General features: G+C 58.9%; 6 protein-coding genes across 6 annotated transcripts; 3 read left to right on the top strand and 3 right to left on the bottom strand.

Moving 5' to 3' along the window:
* Positions 1-915: 915 nt before the first annotated feature.
* On the top strand, positions 916-2,970 carry BKCO1_8000240 (amino acid permease; the record flags this gene model as incomplete). The annotated part of the gene is made up of 9 exons (XM_020279348.1): positions 916-1,056; positions 1,110-1,284; positions 1,335-1,560; positions 1,610-1,725; positions 1,781-1,910; positions 1,958-2,005; positions 2,061-2,375; positions 2,425-2,826; positions 2,892-2,970. 9 exons carry the CDS (start codon positions 916-918, stop codon positions 2,968-2,970), a joined length of 1,632 nt encoding a protein of 543 aa, XP_020133408.1.
* Positions 2,971-4,268: 1,298 nt separating this feature from the next.
* On the bottom strand, positions 4,269-5,730 carry BKCO1_8000239 (cell cycle protein; the record flags this gene model as incomplete). Its single annotated transcript, XM_020279346.1, has 2 exons — positions 4,269-5,416; positions 5,472-5,730. The coding sequence occupies 2 exons, from the start codon at positions 5,728-5,730 to the stop codon at positions 4,269-4,271; spliced, it is 1,407 nt and encodes a 468-aa protein (XP_020133442.1).
* A 253-nt stretch (positions 5,731-5,983) lies between these two features.
* On the top strand, positions 5,984-9,797 carry BKCO1_8000238 (condensin complex subunit 1; the record flags this gene model as incomplete). The annotated part of the gene is made up of 4 exons (XM_020279345.1): positions 5,984-6,219; positions 6,272-6,783; positions 6,836-9,570; positions 9,627-9,797. 4 exons carry the CDS (start codon positions 5,984-5,986, stop codon positions 9,795-9,797), a joined length of 3,654 nt encoding a protein of 1,217 aa, XP_020133441.1.
* Positions 9,798-10,021: 224 nt separating this feature from the next.
* On the bottom strand, positions 10,022-10,699 carry BKCO1_8000237 (acyl-n-acyltransferase; the record flags this gene model as incomplete). Its single annotated transcript, XM_020279344.1, has 2 exons — positions 10,022-10,426; positions 10,478-10,699. The coding sequence occupies 2 exons, from the start codon at positions 10,697-10,699 to the stop codon at positions 10,022-10,024; spliced, it is 627 nt and encodes a 208-aa protein (XP_020133261.1).
* A 148-nt stretch (positions 10,700-10,847) lies between these two features.
* On the top strand, positions 10,848-12,897 carry BKCO1_8000236 (phospholipid:diacylglycerol acyltransferase; the record flags this gene model as incomplete). The annotated part of the gene is made up of 3 exons (XM_020279343.1): positions 10,848-11,195; positions 11,290-12,697; positions 12,749-12,897. 3 exons carry the CDS (start codon positions 10,848-10,850, stop codon positions 12,895-12,897), a joined length of 1,905 nt encoding a protein of 634 aa, XP_020133357.1.
* A 181-nt stretch (positions 12,898-13,078) lies between these two features.
* BKCO1_8000235 (retrograde regulation protein 2) lies at positions 13,079-14,827 on the bottom strand (the record flags this gene model as incomplete). The annotated part of the gene is made up of 3 exons (XM_020279342.1): positions 13,079-14,146; positions 14,206-14,719; positions 14,793-14,827. The coding sequence occupies 3 exons, from the start codon at positions 14,825-14,827 to the stop codon at positions 13,079-13,081; spliced, it is 1,617 nt and encodes a 538-aa protein (XP_020133260.1).
* Between the last annotated feature and the right edge of the window lie 1,116 nt (positions 14,828-15,943).

Genomic DNA, 15,943 nt, shown 5'->3' with positions numbered 1-15,943 from the left:
GAGGAGATGGACATGTAGGGTGGCGTTTGTTGATATCCAGCACATGGCCGTTAGTGGGCCGTCTGCCACCAGCGTCGATCAATCTTATAATTCATTTCTCGCGTTTCAATGGCGCACAGATTGGCGTCAGCCCTAAACACTCGCACGCACGCACGCACGCACGCACGCACGCATATGACGGATCCGTTTCTGCAGGCTCTCCTCAGCAGGAACAGACGGCGGGCGCCAAGCACGCAGCCGGTCAGCGCGGACGAGGCACGGCACTGGGCAGGCGAGGCAGGCGAGGCGGCGAGGCAGCGAGGAGGCGAGGAGGCGCGGAGGCGAGGAGGCGAGAGGGCGAGAGGGCGAGAGGGCGAGAGCGGTCGGCAATCTCTCAAAGGTGATCGACGCTGCAGCGTTTTCGCAGCACGGGGACCCGTAGGGCAGACGAGGACGTCACGTCTGCATACGGCCGCAGCGGGCGACGTGCGGTGAGCGGCAGCATCGCGTGTTGGCGGGCTGCGGTGAGGCCTCACTTCAGCTTGCGTCGACACATCGACGACAAATTTGCGGCTCTTGCCACGCTCTGGCGAGTCGTGGTGACTACACACCGCCACCGCTTGATCTGCAGGAGATCCCTGGCCGTTTCACTGGCCTCCGTCTTCACGCTAGCCGGCCGCTGCACGCCCGGCTTCGCTGCAGCCTCGATGCGGATGCGCAAATGAGCCAGGCCTGCGCCCTCAAATCATCGCAACACACCCTCTGCCTCCATCGTCCCGGGCCCCCACACGCTCCAAGCACGCACGTGTCGCCCGCTAGACGCATCTCACTCCAGACTTCAACGCTGACGACTGGCGGTGCGTGGTCTTCCCTTGCCTCTAATACCGCCGCTCCCCCTCCCCTCGTCCGCCGTCACTCTCCTGCCGCCCGCTCACGATGCTTCCTGCAGCCCCCGGACCCGGCATTGAACCCTCCCCGCCCCCGCCGGGGAAAGCTCCGGGCTCGTCCGCCCAAGCCGCCATGGCCTCGATCCAGAATGACGACGAGCGTCTGCTTGCCCGCATCGGCTACAACCAGGTACTGCCCTCAGCCCACTGACCCCGCGGGCCGTGCTGACGCCGTGCCGCCAGGAACTGAGACGCGAGTTCAACAAATGGTCCACCGTTTCCTATGCAATCTCCATCCTCGGCGTCCTGGGCTCCGTCCCGGCAACCTTTGGCAGCCCCATCGCTGCCGGCGGCCCCGCCACCGCCGTGTGGGCCTGGTTTGTCGGCAGTGTCATGGCCATGTGCATAGCCAGCTCTGGTACCCTAGCCTCCGGCCATTGCATGCACCCCGCGACTGACGCTGGACAGTGGCCGAGCTGGTATCCGCCTATCCCACCGCTGGCGGAATGTACTTCGTCACCAAGCACGTCGTCCCCCCCGAGCATGTGGCCATCTGGGCATGGGTCATTGGCTGGTGCAACTTCCTCGGCCAAGCCGCTGGTGTGGCCAGTCTTGCCTACACCATCTCGCAGATGATCTTTGCCGCCGCAGTCATGAACTCCACTGCCGAGGACGGTTCCCCGGCCTTCACGCCGTAGGTTGCTGCTCTGCTGCTGCGCCTCGCCATGCTGACCAAGCACCAGGTCGGCTCTGCAGACCGTTCTTCTTGCGATACTAATCCTCTGCCTGTTCGGCACCATCTGCTCACTCACCACCAGAGCGTTGCATAAGATCATCTTGTGGTTCGCCCCGATCAACAGTACGCCGCATGCAACTCGTGGTATCTGTGCGGAAATGGCTAATGCTCTGCTCAGTATTGGCCTCTATCAGCATCTGCGTCGCGTTGCTTGTTCTCACGCCCAACAAGCGCAGCGCTGAATGGGTGTTTACCGAAGTCACGGACGGCTCCGGCTGGGGAAGCAAGGGCTTCTCATTTCTGCTAGGGTGCGTGGCCATACTCATACTCAACCACACGAGCTGACATTCAACAGATTCCTCTCCGTGGCCTGGACAATGACTGATTATGACGGAACGACGCAGTAAGGATTGAGTCCCTGTTACACCAGACATGCTCCCGAGCTGACCGAGAGATAGCATGTCTGAGGAGACGCACGATGCTGCTATTCGCGGGCCTGTTGCCATCCGATCGGCCATTCTTGTTTCTGGACTCGTCGGTTGGATGCTCACTGTTACATTCTGTTTCTGTCTGACAGACTATGACGGCATTGTCAATTCGCCAACCGGACTCCCCGTGGCCCAGATATTCCTCAATGCTGGTGGCAAGACCGGAGGAACAATCATGTGGTTCTTTGTCATCCTGGTCCAGTTCTTCACCGGGTGCTCGGCCATGCTGGCCAACGCTCGCATGTGCTACGCATTTGCCCGAGATGATGCTCTGCCGTTTTCAAGGTAAATCGAGTGCCTTTGCTCAGGGACAGACGTTGGCTGACAAATCCAGCTTCTGGAGCAAAATAAACAAGTACACCGGCACTCCGGTCAACGCCGTATGGCTTGTCGTGGTCTTCTGCACCTGTCTCGACCTCATCGGCATTGGAAGCACGCTCACAATTGTTGCCATCTTCAACGTATGCGCGCCAGCTCTGGACCTGAGCTACGTGGCCGTCATCGTCGCGCACCGCGTGTACGAGAAGCGGGTGCGGTTCATCCCAGGTCCATACACGATGGGCATCTGGAGCAAGCCGATCAACCTCATTGCCTGCTCGTGGGTTGTGTTCATCAGCGTCATCCTGTTCTTCCCGACCACGAAGCCGGTTACGGCCACCAACATGAATTATGCCATCTGCGTGGCTGGGTTTGTGGGACTCTTCAGTCTGAGTTGGTGGTGGATTGGGGCGAGAAAGTACGTCATTGGCCGGCAGCATGCCCTCACCGTCAGTTTGGGTGCTAACCGGCTTCGCGGCACAGCAAATACACAGGGCCCCGTACGAAGGATATCATCGACATGCTTCCGACCGACGACCCGGACGACGCGCCCTTTCCGTAGTCACGCCGCCGATCTTCCTTTTCTTCTTTCTTCCCTCTTTCGTTTTACCCCATTGGGGACTGGGCATTGCAGGCGTTCAAGCAAGCGAGCAATTTGGGCTATCTATACCACGTCTGTCGTTTTCAAGGCAGCGGGCGGGCTGTTATTTTTGGCATGAAAGCAATCTCTGAGCGCGTATCAAGGTGTTTTATTCGGCGTAAACGGACAAAATGGTTAGACATAGAGTTGGAGCACAGGCATGACAGCAGGATATGTGCGGCTTCACCGCTGTTTCGCAGGCAGCTCCCAGCGTCCGTGAGTGAGGCGAGGGCAGGTCGAGGTTCCACCGAGCCCGCGTGCCGCCTTCGGGCAGAAGAACGGCGTCAGCAGCATTGAGGCTCGTCCGCAGGGGCCGGGCTGTGGCGTCCAACGGCAGACGGCAGGCCGGTAACGGGTTAAACGAGATTGATGATCCTTCATCAGCAGCAACTGCTTCGCTAGCGGCGGCTTGCGGCAGACTCCACAACGTCTCCGGCTGACGGACTGCTGGCCGCCAGCCGGGCCGCAGCCAAACCCCGTCCTCGGCAGGGATTGTGCGTTGTCATGGTCAGCTGCGACCCCATGCTCTCCCGATCATCTGAGCATCCTGTTTTTTCTTCCCCGCAGGCGCCTGGCAGTACGGGAGCACCAAAGGACCGGATGCAGCCACACCACGGCCGACACCATCACGGCCGGCGAAGCGAGGTGGCCCTGTCACGATGCGAGACGGGCTGTGCCGGCGCGACGGATTAAAGGGCCTGCGAATGGCGCTGCAGGGGCCTCGTCACACAACGGCGGCGCTACTCGACCACGTTGATCTGCTGCAGGGATGGCTGTCTCCGAAACCAACGTCATCCGGCCCGTCAGCATCTCTGTTGGCCTTTTGTTTATGTCGGTGTGCGACGACACCCGCCTTGTACATACATCGTCTGCTGCTGCTTGGCGTCGGAACAGCCTCCATAAGCGTCCTAGCCAAGTCTGCACTGGGCGTGCCAGAACCCAAGTCACCACGCTGAACGCGTTTGTGCACGCGAAAAACCATTCTTTCAAAACAGATGCTACCAGGCCCTGCAAATCCCACCGGCCAACACGACGCCCGCTGTAATGCTCATCATCTCGTCAGACTCGTAAGGACATCAGACCGCCCCGAATCTTCCCACAAATGCAAACCCCAGTGCCGGTACAGAAACGTATGCGAAGGTCCCCGTTTGCGCCGTTGCCCTGACCACGACTTGAAAAGTGCCGAAACAGAATGGTCCCCCAACGCAGAAGCGGCCTCGCTACTGAGAGCTGACCAGGTCCACGCCTTCTTCCTCAGCATCGTCTTCGTGCTCCATCTCGTCCACCTGGAGAATGAAAGGGTGCTCCAATGCTTCTTGGGCCGTGATTCTCTTGGTCGGATCGCATTCCAGACATCGCTGCAGGAATTCTATTGCCTCTTTTTCCTCACTCGACAGCCCAACGCGCCTTCCGTTCTCATCCTTCTGGTTTCGATTCGTACACCACAGAATGATTTTCTCGAAGCCGTGGCCCGCTTCACTGTAGCTTGGGATGTTTGTCTCAAACACTTGCCCGTGCAGTAGAGCCGTCTCGCGCATGCGGGACTTGCCGAAAATGGCCGTGAGTTCGAGCAGGGCGTCGATGTCGTCAGCGCTGTGAAAGAATGGAAAGCGACGCGAGAGTAGGGTTAGCAAGATGACGCCGGCACTCCACATGTCGATGGACGTGGTCTGGGCTGTGCATTTGAGGAGAACCTCGGGGGCACGAAACCCACGGGTACCAGCACGGTTGGCGCGCCTGCTGGGACGGGAGTCATTCTTGGGGAAGGTGGGGACATGGTTGGGGTTTGAGGCTACAGTGTTGGCATAAACGCTATGCTCTATCTTGTGCTGACGCTCGCCGGAACGCAGTTGGCAAGTGCACAGGTGCCAGTCAGTGCCCTTACGCTCGGCAAGACCAAAGTCGACGAGAACGCCGCGGGCGTGCTCCGGGGCGTACAGAAAGTTGGTCGGCTTGATGTCACGATGCAGGATGTTGTGTTCGTGGACGGCCTTCAGGGCTGTAAACAGGCTGCGGAAGTACAGGCGCATGTCATGCACCTTCATGTCGCGATAGTAGTCCCGAAAGTCTCGGTGCTGGAAGTAGGGCAGGATGGCGACCACCTGGTCCTGGTGGCGAAATGCGGTGATGAGCGGGCATACCGAGTCGGAGTTGCGGAGATCGTGCAGGAGCTCGAGTTCGTTAAGGATGCGCAGAGGGCTGCTGGTCACGTAGATTTTTTTAATGGCAACGTAGCGGGCCTTGCGTTTGCCATTGCGCCTGGATGCGGCCGAGTCCCACGCAGAGTCCTCCTTCGCCTCGATATCCCAATCGTTCTGGTACATGTCGTACTGCAAGTCCTCGGCCTTGTAGACGGTGGAGAAGGTTCCTGCCGGCGGTTAGCTGTGGTGCGGCACGGCGGAGCGGGGCCAGGCGGCGCGGACCTTCGCCAATGCGATTGATGAGCCGGTAGCGCTTGGTGATGCCCTCAAACGTCTCCTCGAAGCGGTCCATGTCCTCGGCGACCGACTCTTCGACGACCTCTTCCTCGTCACTGCCGTCGTGGGTGCAGCCGCTCTCCTCGAGCGGGTCACGGCTCTCGTCCGTGTGGGTGCCGTCATTGTCATCGTCTTCTGGGCCGGGGTGGACGGGGTGGACGGGCACGTCGTCGTTGGCCATCCTCTGCAGCCGGGCCCTTGCCATTGCGGACATGGGCGTGGGGCGGAGATGTGGTTGTGCAGGTCGCTTGTGCCTGGAGCGGCGGCTGCCCTAGCGCAGCCGATGGTGATTTGTTTTGGCAGGTTCGGGCGAGTAGGTAAACAGCAACAGCAACGTGCGCGTCTGCTCCTCCGCGCCGCCGTCGCCGCCGCCGCAACGTCAACTCCCACGCACGCCAACCGTCTCCGCCAGAGCAGCACATGTGCCGCACCGCGTCCGCGCCTGCGCCTCCCTCAACATGGGCGACCGCATAGACTTCGACATCAACGATGCCCTCAAGAACTACCTGAGCGACCCGTCCGCCATCGCCACGCCCGAGGCGCCTGCAGACTTGCAGGACTGCGAAAATGATCCCAGTTCACTCACTGCGCCCACCGTCAATGCCGCCCTCAATCCGGTCGTCGACGCCGTCGCCGATAGCCCGGATGCTATCACACGCAGCGAGAACTTTGACACCCTGCAGTGTCTGCTGAAGTACGCGTCGCACGACCGCCTCCAAACCTCCGCTTTCTGACTGCTGCTCTAGGCACGCGTCCTTCCTGCCACCTACCGTGCTCAGCAAAATCCTCGATCTCGTGACTTCCGGTCTCTCCGTCGAAGCTGACGCCGTCCACGCCGACCTCGAGGCCGACGAACAAGAAACGGTCCAGCACCACAAGCAGTTACTCGAGCTCTTTGGCTTCCTTCTGCAATGGACGATCTCTGCCGTCGAGGCCAAGGCGGCTGAGAAGCCTGCTTCGACTAGCGGTGTTGCCAAAGGGCGCAAAGGGACGAAGGCCAAATCCGGCTTTGGTAAGGATGGTCACTGGGACTCCTCCGCCCAACTTACTACGGCAATGGACGTTATGAGCAAAGTCCTGAAGCTCAAGCTGGCCAGGATATTTGTCACAACTTCCGAGCGTGACACCTTCATCAGTCTCTTTACCCGTCCGGTCTACCTGATTCTCGAAAGCGAAGCCAGGGTCAAGAGCGCCACCATTCGCATGCACACGTTCAAGGTGTTATGCATCGCTATCAAACACCATGGACATGCCTTTGGTACTCTCTCCCGCTTTCTGCCTTCCCCGGCTTTGCTGATCGTTTTGTACAGGAGCGCAGACTTCTATTATCCAGAATCTGTCGTATTTTGAGCACCTATCCGAACCCATGGCCGAGTTCCTCCACATTTTGGCTGACCAATACGATCATCCACAACTGACAGAAGAAGTGCTGCGGGAGTTGAGCAACAAGGAGTTCAACAGCAATGATCTGAGGGGTCCCAAGTCCGTTTCCACCTTCGTGACCAAGATCTCAGAGCTCGCTCCTCGCCTGGTCATCAAACAGATGACCTTACTCGCAAAGCTCTTGGATAGCGAATCTTACACGCTCAGATGCGCCATCATAGAGGTTTGTGGTAACTTGATTGCAATGCTGAGTAAACACGAGGACGAAGAACGCATCGAACATACCGAGGGGCAAATTAGCGTCTTCTTCGACGTACTCGAGGAGCGCTTCTTAGACGTGAATCCCTACTGCAGATGTCGTGCCATCCAGGTCTATGTGAGGCTCTGCGATCTTGAGGCGAAATACCCTCAGCGGAGACAGGCCGCGGCGGAATTGGCAGCAAGAAGCCTCGAAGATAAGAGCAGCCACGTTCGGAGAAACGCCATCAAGTTACTGGGGAAATTGGTGACAACCCATCCTTTCAGCGTTCTTCATGGCGGTCAACTCTCATTTGATGACTGGAACGCCCGCCTGCAGAAGGTTGATGATGAGATCAACGCTCTCAAGCCACCGGAGGAGCTGCAGGAGAAAACAACGGTCGACGCCACAGTGGATGAGAGCTTGCTGGATGACGCGACTGTGGCCGATAACCAACCGGCTCCCGAGCCGGCCCCCATGACAGAAGACGAGAAGAGGGCCGCCGTGGAAAAGGCCATGGCTGAGGCCGCTACCGCCGACGCCTTGAACAAGCTCCAGCTAACCAGGAAATACTATCGTGATGCAATTCGGTTCGTTGAAATCATCCATGCCGCTTCGGTACTTGTCATGCAACTATTGTCTTCCAAGAACAAGAGCGAAGTTATCGAGGCTATGGATTTCTTTGGCATCATCGACGCATACAAGATCCATACCTCCAGGGTTGGCATTCGGCGGATGCTGCGTCTCATTTGGACCAAAGGAAACAGCGACGAGGGCAAGGGCGTCCAATCGCATCTGATTGACTGCTACAAGAATCTTTTCTTTGATGCTCCGGATTCCTTCGACACCAATACGGCCGCCAACTACGTCGCTCGGAACATGGTCAGCTTGACTTTCGGCGCCACTCCCGCGGAGCTTACATCACTTGAACAGCTCCTGAGCACGATGATGAAGCAGGGGAACGTAAGTGAGCATGTAATTGCCAAGCTCTGGCAGATTTACGGCGCCCAGAAGAAGGGGAGAGAATTTTCGAAGAAGTCACGCCGGGGCGCCATCATTGTCCTCGGCATGCTCGCCCTTGCCGATCCCAATATCATCGTAAAGGAAATGGAAACATGCTTACGGATAGGCTTGGGCGAGCTCGGCAGCAGAGACCTCGGGCTTGCTCGATACACGTGCGTAGCTCTGAGACGCATCAATGCCGCTGAAAAGGCAAGCAAGGGCACGGTGTCTGCGGCATCTGCTAAGCTGCCCAACGACCACGCCGTCTTGGTGCGCTTGGCCGCCACGATGGATATTGTTGCGGACAGCTATGAGTGGTTCGGTGTCGCTGAGCAAGCTTTAGATGCGATCTATGCTCTCTCAAAGCACCCCGACACCCTCTGCTCTGAGATCATCAGGAGAAAGACCAAGGATGTCTTCGCACCGCAGGGAAGAAGACCTGGCACAGCGAGTTCGCATAAAACAGACCCGGACAGGATGGAGACCGAGGAACGGCCAACCAGCCGCGATTCGCAGCACAGCTCCCATCACGATGACAAGGCACAGAATGCTGCTCTTGCCCTGTCACAGTTGCTGTTCATCGTTGGGCACGTAGCAATCAAACAGATCGTTCACCTGGAGCTTTGCGAGCAAGATTTCAAGAGAAGGAAGGCTGAAAAGGAGAGAGCCAGCGGCGGCGACAAGCGGAAGTCGGTAGGGCCTAACCCATCAACGGGCAAAAAAGGTGCGAAAAGAGCATCGGCGGTACAGGAGGAACAGGACGAGCTGGACCTCATGGCAGGCACAACCGAAGACGATTTCACAGAAGCTCTTGCGCACATCCGGGAGCGGGAGCTGCTCTATGGGCCGCAGTCACTTCTCTCAAGCTTCGGCCCGCTTGTGGCTGAAGTGTGCGCAAATAATACGACGTACGCGGACAGCATGCTGCAGTCACAGGCGGCTCTTTGCCTGGCCAAACTGATGTGTGTTAGTTCGGAGTACTGCGAAAAGAACCTTGGTCTTCTCCTCACGATCTTGGAACGCAGTAAAGATCCCGTGGTACGCAGCAACTTGGTGGTCGCTCTTGGCGACATGGCAGTCTGCTTCAATCACCTGATTGACGAGAACACGGACTTCCTGTACCGTCGGCTGAACGATCGAGAGGCTTCGGTGAAACGGACGTGTCTCATGACGTTGACTTTCCTGATTCTTGCGGGGCAGGTCAAGGTCAAGGGTCAACTCAGCGAAATGGCAAAGTGCCTGGAGGATGACGATAAGAAGATCGCGGACATGTCACGCATGTTCTTCAGTGAGCTTGCTACCAAGGACAATGCGGTGTACAATCAGTTTGTGGACATGTTTAGCGTGCTCAGCGCGGATCCAGCACTCGAGGAAGAGTCCTTTCGGCGCATCATCAAGTTCCTCGCGGGCTTTATTGAAAAGGTACAGGCTTGCGCTCGCTGCTCAACATCCGAAGAAGCGCTAACACGGTGGCACAGGACAAGCATGCAAAACAGCTTTCAGTCAAGCTTGCGGCGCGTTTGCCGAGGTGCGAGAACCAGAGACAGTGGAACGACGTGGCTTTCACATTGGGGCTGCTTCAGCACAAGGACGAGGAAATCCAGAAGCAAATCACGGAGGGGTTCAAAGTGGTGCATGCTGCGGCATAGGAGCACGGCCGCAGGCTGGGGGAGTGGTGGCGGAGGGCTCTTTCTCCACGCGCGGCGTTACAGACAGGGAGATGGATTCAGGGTAGGCGGAGGGGCGGGCCTGGAATTGTCTGGGTTTAGGAGTTTGGGCACGGACGGTCGATTGCTCTTACGCTTTAAGCCTCACAAGAGGATGACGTGAATGATTGGTTGCTATCATGATGCTCGACTCCTCCGAAGGCGCCTCAGAATGACTGTTCCAAGCTCTCATGGCCCGCGGCGACTTGGGGTGGGTGGTCCAAGGGCTGCGGGCGCTTGAGACCAGTGCCCTCTTTGAGGTACAGGACCAGGCGGAAGGCCGTGTTGCCGTTGAGATAGTACCTGTGGAGGCGCTTGCTGCGCAGGAAGCCGAGGCGCTCGTACAGGCGCAGCGAGGCAGCGTTGTCAGTCTCGGTCTCAAGCACAATCTCGTCGGCGTCACGGGCAGTCATGGCGTCGATGGCCAGCTTGACCAGCTTGCTTGCAATGCCCTGGCCGCGAAAGGGCTCCTGGACGGCGAGCATGGCGATGTAGCCGCGGAAGGTGCCGCTGCGGTGGGGCTCGAGCTTGGAGACCACGACGCCGACGAGGCTCGAGTCGTCGTCGAGGGCCTGCGCGGGTTAGCAGCGGACACGGGGCTGGGGCGGGCGGGAGCACGCGACCATGTAGCAGAGATGGCCCCATTGGTAGAGGAAGTAGCGGTAGACGTAGATGCTGTAGGGCTCGGAGAGGTCCTTGGAGATCAGCTGGCGGATGGCGGGCAGATACTGCTCCTCGTCGAGGCCGTCATACTGGACGTAGCGCAGGGCGTCGGGGTTTGACGGGGGCATAGGCTTCGCGGGGTGGAGGGAGGTGTGGGTGTGCAGTGTGCACGGCATCGGCATGGCGCGGGCGGCGGCGGCAGTGGATGATTGCGCCGGCCGTGTGCGTGCGCGCGCTAGCTCCAGCTCCCAGCGCTTCCCCAGCACTTCCCCAGCACTTCCCTCTTCGCTCGCCCACCCCGCCCTCCGCCGCCCAAGCCTCTCGCCGGCCATGTCCTCTCTTCGTCGCCGCCTCGCCGGCGACGCGTCCGCCTCCTCCTCTGAGCCGTCGCGCGAGCCGACTCCCGACCCGACCCAGGACACCCAGTACCGCGTCGTGCCGGCCGAGAAGCTGCACCAGCTCTCTGTCGCCCGCGAGAAGGCCGCCAAGAACGCCCGCGGCAGCAAGAGATGGAATCTGTTCGTCCTGGGCCTGGGCGGCGTCATCGGCATCGTCGGCGCCGGCTGGTTCGCCCAGAACAACGACATGATTGACCTGCCCGCCATCGCCGACATCAATCTCGAGTCCATTGCCGACATGCTTCCCGCCGGCCTGCTGCAGGATGCACGGGACTTGCAAGTAAGCTTCCAAGTTGGTAGCGCCTTGCCCTTTTACCCTGCTTTGTCTGCCGTCGCGACCAGTGCCCGTGTTGACTGTTGCCGCCTGCCTGCAGAGACATGAGCGCGAAGCCGTTGCCTACGACTCTTTCGCCGTTGGTCTGCACGCCCGCTCCCAGGGCATCGAAGCCACCCACCCCGTCATCATGATCCCCGGTGTCATCTCGACCGGCCTGGAGAGCTGGAGCACCGTCGAGGACTCGCGCCAGTACTTTCGCAAGCGCCTGTGGGGCAGCTGGAGCATGATGCGTGCCCTGGTCATGGACAAGGCTGGTTGGAAGAAGCACATCATGCTGGACAAGGACTCCGGTCTGGATCCTCCGGGGGGGATCAAGCTACGTGCTGCCCAGGGCTTCGATGCTACCGACTTTTTCATTACCGGTTACTGGATCTGGAACAAAATCCTCGAGAACCTGGCTACCATCGGCTATGATCCCACAAACGCTTTCACAGCCGCCTATGACTGGCGCCTCTCGTACGGTAATTTCGAGGTCCGCGACCAGTACTTCACCCGGCTGAAGACACATATCGAGACCGCTGTCCGCATCTCCAACAAGAAGGTTGTGCTGCTATCTCACAGCATGGGCTCCCAGGTCCTCTACTACTTCCTGCACTGGGTTGAGACTGAGGGCTACGGGAATGGCGGCCCTGGTTGGGTTGATGCCTTTATCGACTCCTGGATCAACATCAGTGGCTGCATGCTCGGCACTCCCAAGGGCATGCCCGCTGTTCTGTCTGGCGAGATGAAGGACACAGCACAACTTAACGCCTTTGCAGTCTACGGCCTCGAGAAGTTCCTAAGTCGCGCTGAGCGTGCTGAAATCTTCCGGGCCATGCCCGGCATCAGCAGCATGCTGCCAATGGGTGGCGATGCGGTGTGGGGCAATCTCACTTGGGCTCCTGACGATACTCCGGACCAAAAACATAGCTACGGGGCATTCATGAAGTTCAGAAATAACAACTCGTCTGCTACAGCGCGCAACCTAACCGTTTCGCAAGCTCTCCCTTATCTTTTTGGCCAGAGCGACGAGTGGTATAGCACTCAGATACTGAGTAGCTACTCGTACGGCCTGGCACAGTCTCGAGAGGAGGTGGAGGCCAATCAAATCATCCCCTCCAAGTGGGTGAACCCCCTTGAGACACGCCTACCGCTCGCTCCAAACCTGAAGATCTACTGTTTCTATGGCGTGGGAAAACCCACCGAGCGAGCCTACTTCTATCAGGCCGACACGGACCCCCTCTCCGCCATCAACGTGACGATTGATACCACTTACAGTGAGAACGAGGCCGATCGTGGTGTCGTCATGGGCGAGGGGGATGGCACTGTCAGCATTCTCAGCTCCGGCTACATGTGCACCAAGGGGTGGAAAATGAAGAGGTACAACCCTGCCGGCGTCAAGGTGACGACGTACGAGATGCCCCATGAACCCGACCGGTTCTCACCTCGCGGCGGCCCCAACACTGGTGAGTGGTTCCGGGATACTGTCCAGCGGAGCAGAGACTAACGTGGAAAAGGCGACCATGTTGACATTCTCGGCCGGGCGTCTCTCAATGACCTCATCTTGAAAGTTGTCGGTGGGAAGGGCGGTGATATTGAAGAAAACATAGTGTCCAATATTTTGGACTATTCCGACAAGGTCCGGATCTGGGACGACGAAGACTAACGGCGGAAGACGTAGAGACTTAGAATCTCACTAGACGACGCGATGCATAACGAGGCGTTCCACTGACGGTGCGTTCATCGATACTCTCTTGATACCACTAGATTTTTTATCTCCCATGAATTACATGCGTTCTTGTTCTATCTACTGGGAAGTTTTCGTTATTTAGGGGGTGAGGCTACCGTCAATGGGTTTTCTGTAGCTTCCACTCGACCTTGCGACCCTCTTCTCCTGCCAACCATTGCTTTTTCTTCCCCATCTTCTCCACTCTTGCAATATCGTCCTCCAAGGAATCTGTCAAGAAGTCGTCGGGGACGGAAACCACCAACGTGACCCTGTCGTCCCGAGTGGACGAAGGGTCGTGCTTCAGGAGGATCCTCGTGTCGGCACCGGTGGGCATACCGACGGGGTAGACAGTGCCCAGGACAGCAGCCACACGGCCCAGGTAGCGCAGCCACCACCGCTTGTCAGCCTCGACAAGTTGGATCAGGCGGTCGTACTGCTGAAGGTTCGCGGGATCAAGCGCTTTCCTGCCACCGTGACGCTCGCACAATGCAATGGCCAGATGTGCGCGGTCCGCATGACTCAAGCCGTGGGTCCCGGCCAAGTCGCCCGTGACAGGACACTGCAATGCCGCGGCGGCTCGTATGTCTTTACTTAGCGAGGAATGCTTGTACATGATGTTTGCGAGCGCAAAGGGAAGATTGACAAGATCAGGGCCGTTGGAGCTTTTGATGGCGGCTGCCAGCGTGTCGCCCATGGCTTGGTTTTGATGATTGAGCGCAAACTGCTGCGTAGCCACCAGCAGCGGTCTCTGAGCACGCAGACGTGGTTCCAGCTCCGAGAACAGGCGCCCTTCGCGCACGCCGCCCTGGCAAAAGTAGACGTTGCGGATTGCGGGCAAGGCCTCGGCGACACAAGCCACCAAGTTAGCGACAGCGGGGATCTGGGAGACGCGCCGCTTGGACACGCGATGCATCGTCAGGGGTTCCTGCTGCTCAGATGCGGTGCGAAGGACGGCGACGATGGCGGCCGTGTTGTGGAAGGTGGCAGCCGGCACGCAGAAGCCGTTGATGATGGGGATTGGATAAGGCCGCACGTCCGGATGCTGGTCCATCAACGCGAACCCCCAGCCCCGAAAGCCGCCGCCCGAAAGGTACAGGTTGAGCGCCCCACCGGCGCTGGGAGAGGCCAACTCTGCCGGGAGCTTGAGGCTCTTGTATGCTGCCGAAAGGTTGACGAGCATTTCGTCCTGCGTGGGCATCAGCGGTGGCATCTCGTTGGTGGCGCAGTGCGCGGGTTGGTTACTACCCTACTAGGCGGGTTCTTGGTCAGGGCGGCAGCGCCATAGGGCAGGCTGACGGCGGCGTCGGACGTGCGCACCTGGCCGTTTTCGGTGTAGATCCAGGAAAGCTGGGTGCTTCCTCCTCCCAGATCCATGCACAGGCCGCGCACCTCGTCGAAGCTGCTTGCGATGCCATGAGCGCCCAGGAGGCCCTCGTCCTCTTTGCCCAGAAGCGTCACCTCCCAGCCGGTGGCGGCGCAGAGTTGCTCCCTGAACTCGTGCGAGTTGGGGGCGGTGCGAGTGGCCTCGGTGGCCAGGACGCGGATGCGCTGCTGCTCGACGCCGGCATCTTGACACACGGTCTTGAAGCGCCGGAACGCGGTAGCTACCTGCTGCATGGTTTCGGCGGGGATGGGCACCCGCTGGCCGTCGCTCCACTGAGCGTCGTACAACGAGACGCCGAGCCGCTCGGAGAAGACGGTGGGCAGGCAGCGGGCAGTGTCGGGCGAGATGTCTGTGATGGAGAAGCGGATGCCATTGCTACGCGGTTGGAGCCTGTGTGAGCGCATGAAACGCCGTGGCTCGATGGGCGGGCGGGCAGAGGCAGAAATACCTTCCCATGTCTACGAGAGCCGCGTATGGAGCCATGTTGGGCGGTGGTAGGGTCGGCGTGACGAGACGCTCGGACGGCGAGGTGCAGCGAGGTTGGCACGTTGGGTCGAAGAGGCCGAGCGCGGATGGCGAGCGCGAATCACCAGGGTCCCGCCCGCACTAGTGCCGATCAGAAACCCCCGGGTGTCCGTCGCTCGGCGAGATGGAGGCTGGGCGAGACGCTCCTGAGAAGAGGGCCGCCGCCCCTGGCTTCGTTCCAGATCCTACAGGTAGGTGGAACTGACAATAATGGCAGTAGTGCAGTGCGGCCAGGGGTGCTCGATCTTGAAAGTCAATCATTGGCTCTCCTGATGGATCTCGCCGCCGACCAAATGCGGAAATACCGTTCTATTGCATGCATGCGGTTGAGCGTGTGCTGGCCCCGCCTCGATGCGCGTACCGCTCTCTGCATGTGCACGCGTTTGTAAACATCTCTACCTGCCTCCTCACCGGTGCAATCTTGCTTTCTGACAGCCGGTGCTCGCTTCAGCTCCTGCAATTTGACGCCGCAAGTTTCGTTTTTGCAAGCTTTGATCAGCGGGGGAATGAAGTAAGGACGGGTGAGACTGTCGGGGCCAAGTCGCACTCCGGCTGTTTGTAATCAATCTTCACTTGGCAGGCCACTGACTGGGACGCAACGATGCCATGACCCGGGCGGCGCTCGTGTAGCGTGTTGAATTGAATGTCTGCGCATCTATAATGAGCTCAAAAGCGCCACTCCACGGGCTACTCCGAGCAAGTGTGTAAACACTGCCTTCGCAAGCCTGCATATCGGACAGTTTTACTGGTTGCGACTGGGTCACGCAAGACCTGCGCCGACCCATGATCACTGGAACTGTGGCTTAGTATGCATGTTGCCACAACCACCAAGTCACGCCCAAAGCCAACCGCCGCAGGGGTTGACGGAAAAGGTGTCTCGATAAGATGAAGTCCATAGGCCATGAGAAGGGGTTTTGCAGAGCAAATCTCCATGTTCGTACTACAGTCTGTCCAGAGGAGAATCTCCGGTTATTTGCAGGAACACAGTGCCTGAGGATATCCGCCATAGTGCAACAAAGGCAGGTTGCGAGGTTTTGACATTTTCCCTTCCCAATCGTAGACCACATGACAATA

This window comes from Diplodia corticola (assembly GCF_001883845.1).
Source record: "Diplodia corticola strain CBS 112549 chromosome Unknown scaffold8, whole genome shotgun sequence".
NCBI classification, from domain to species: domain Eukaryota; kingdom Fungi; phylum Ascomycota; class Dothideomycetes; order Botryosphaeriales; family Botryosphaeriaceae; genus Diplodia; species Diplodia corticola.
The sequence above is the reverse complement of the archived record's forward strand: the minus strand, read 5'-3'. Positions and strand labels throughout refer to the sequence as shown.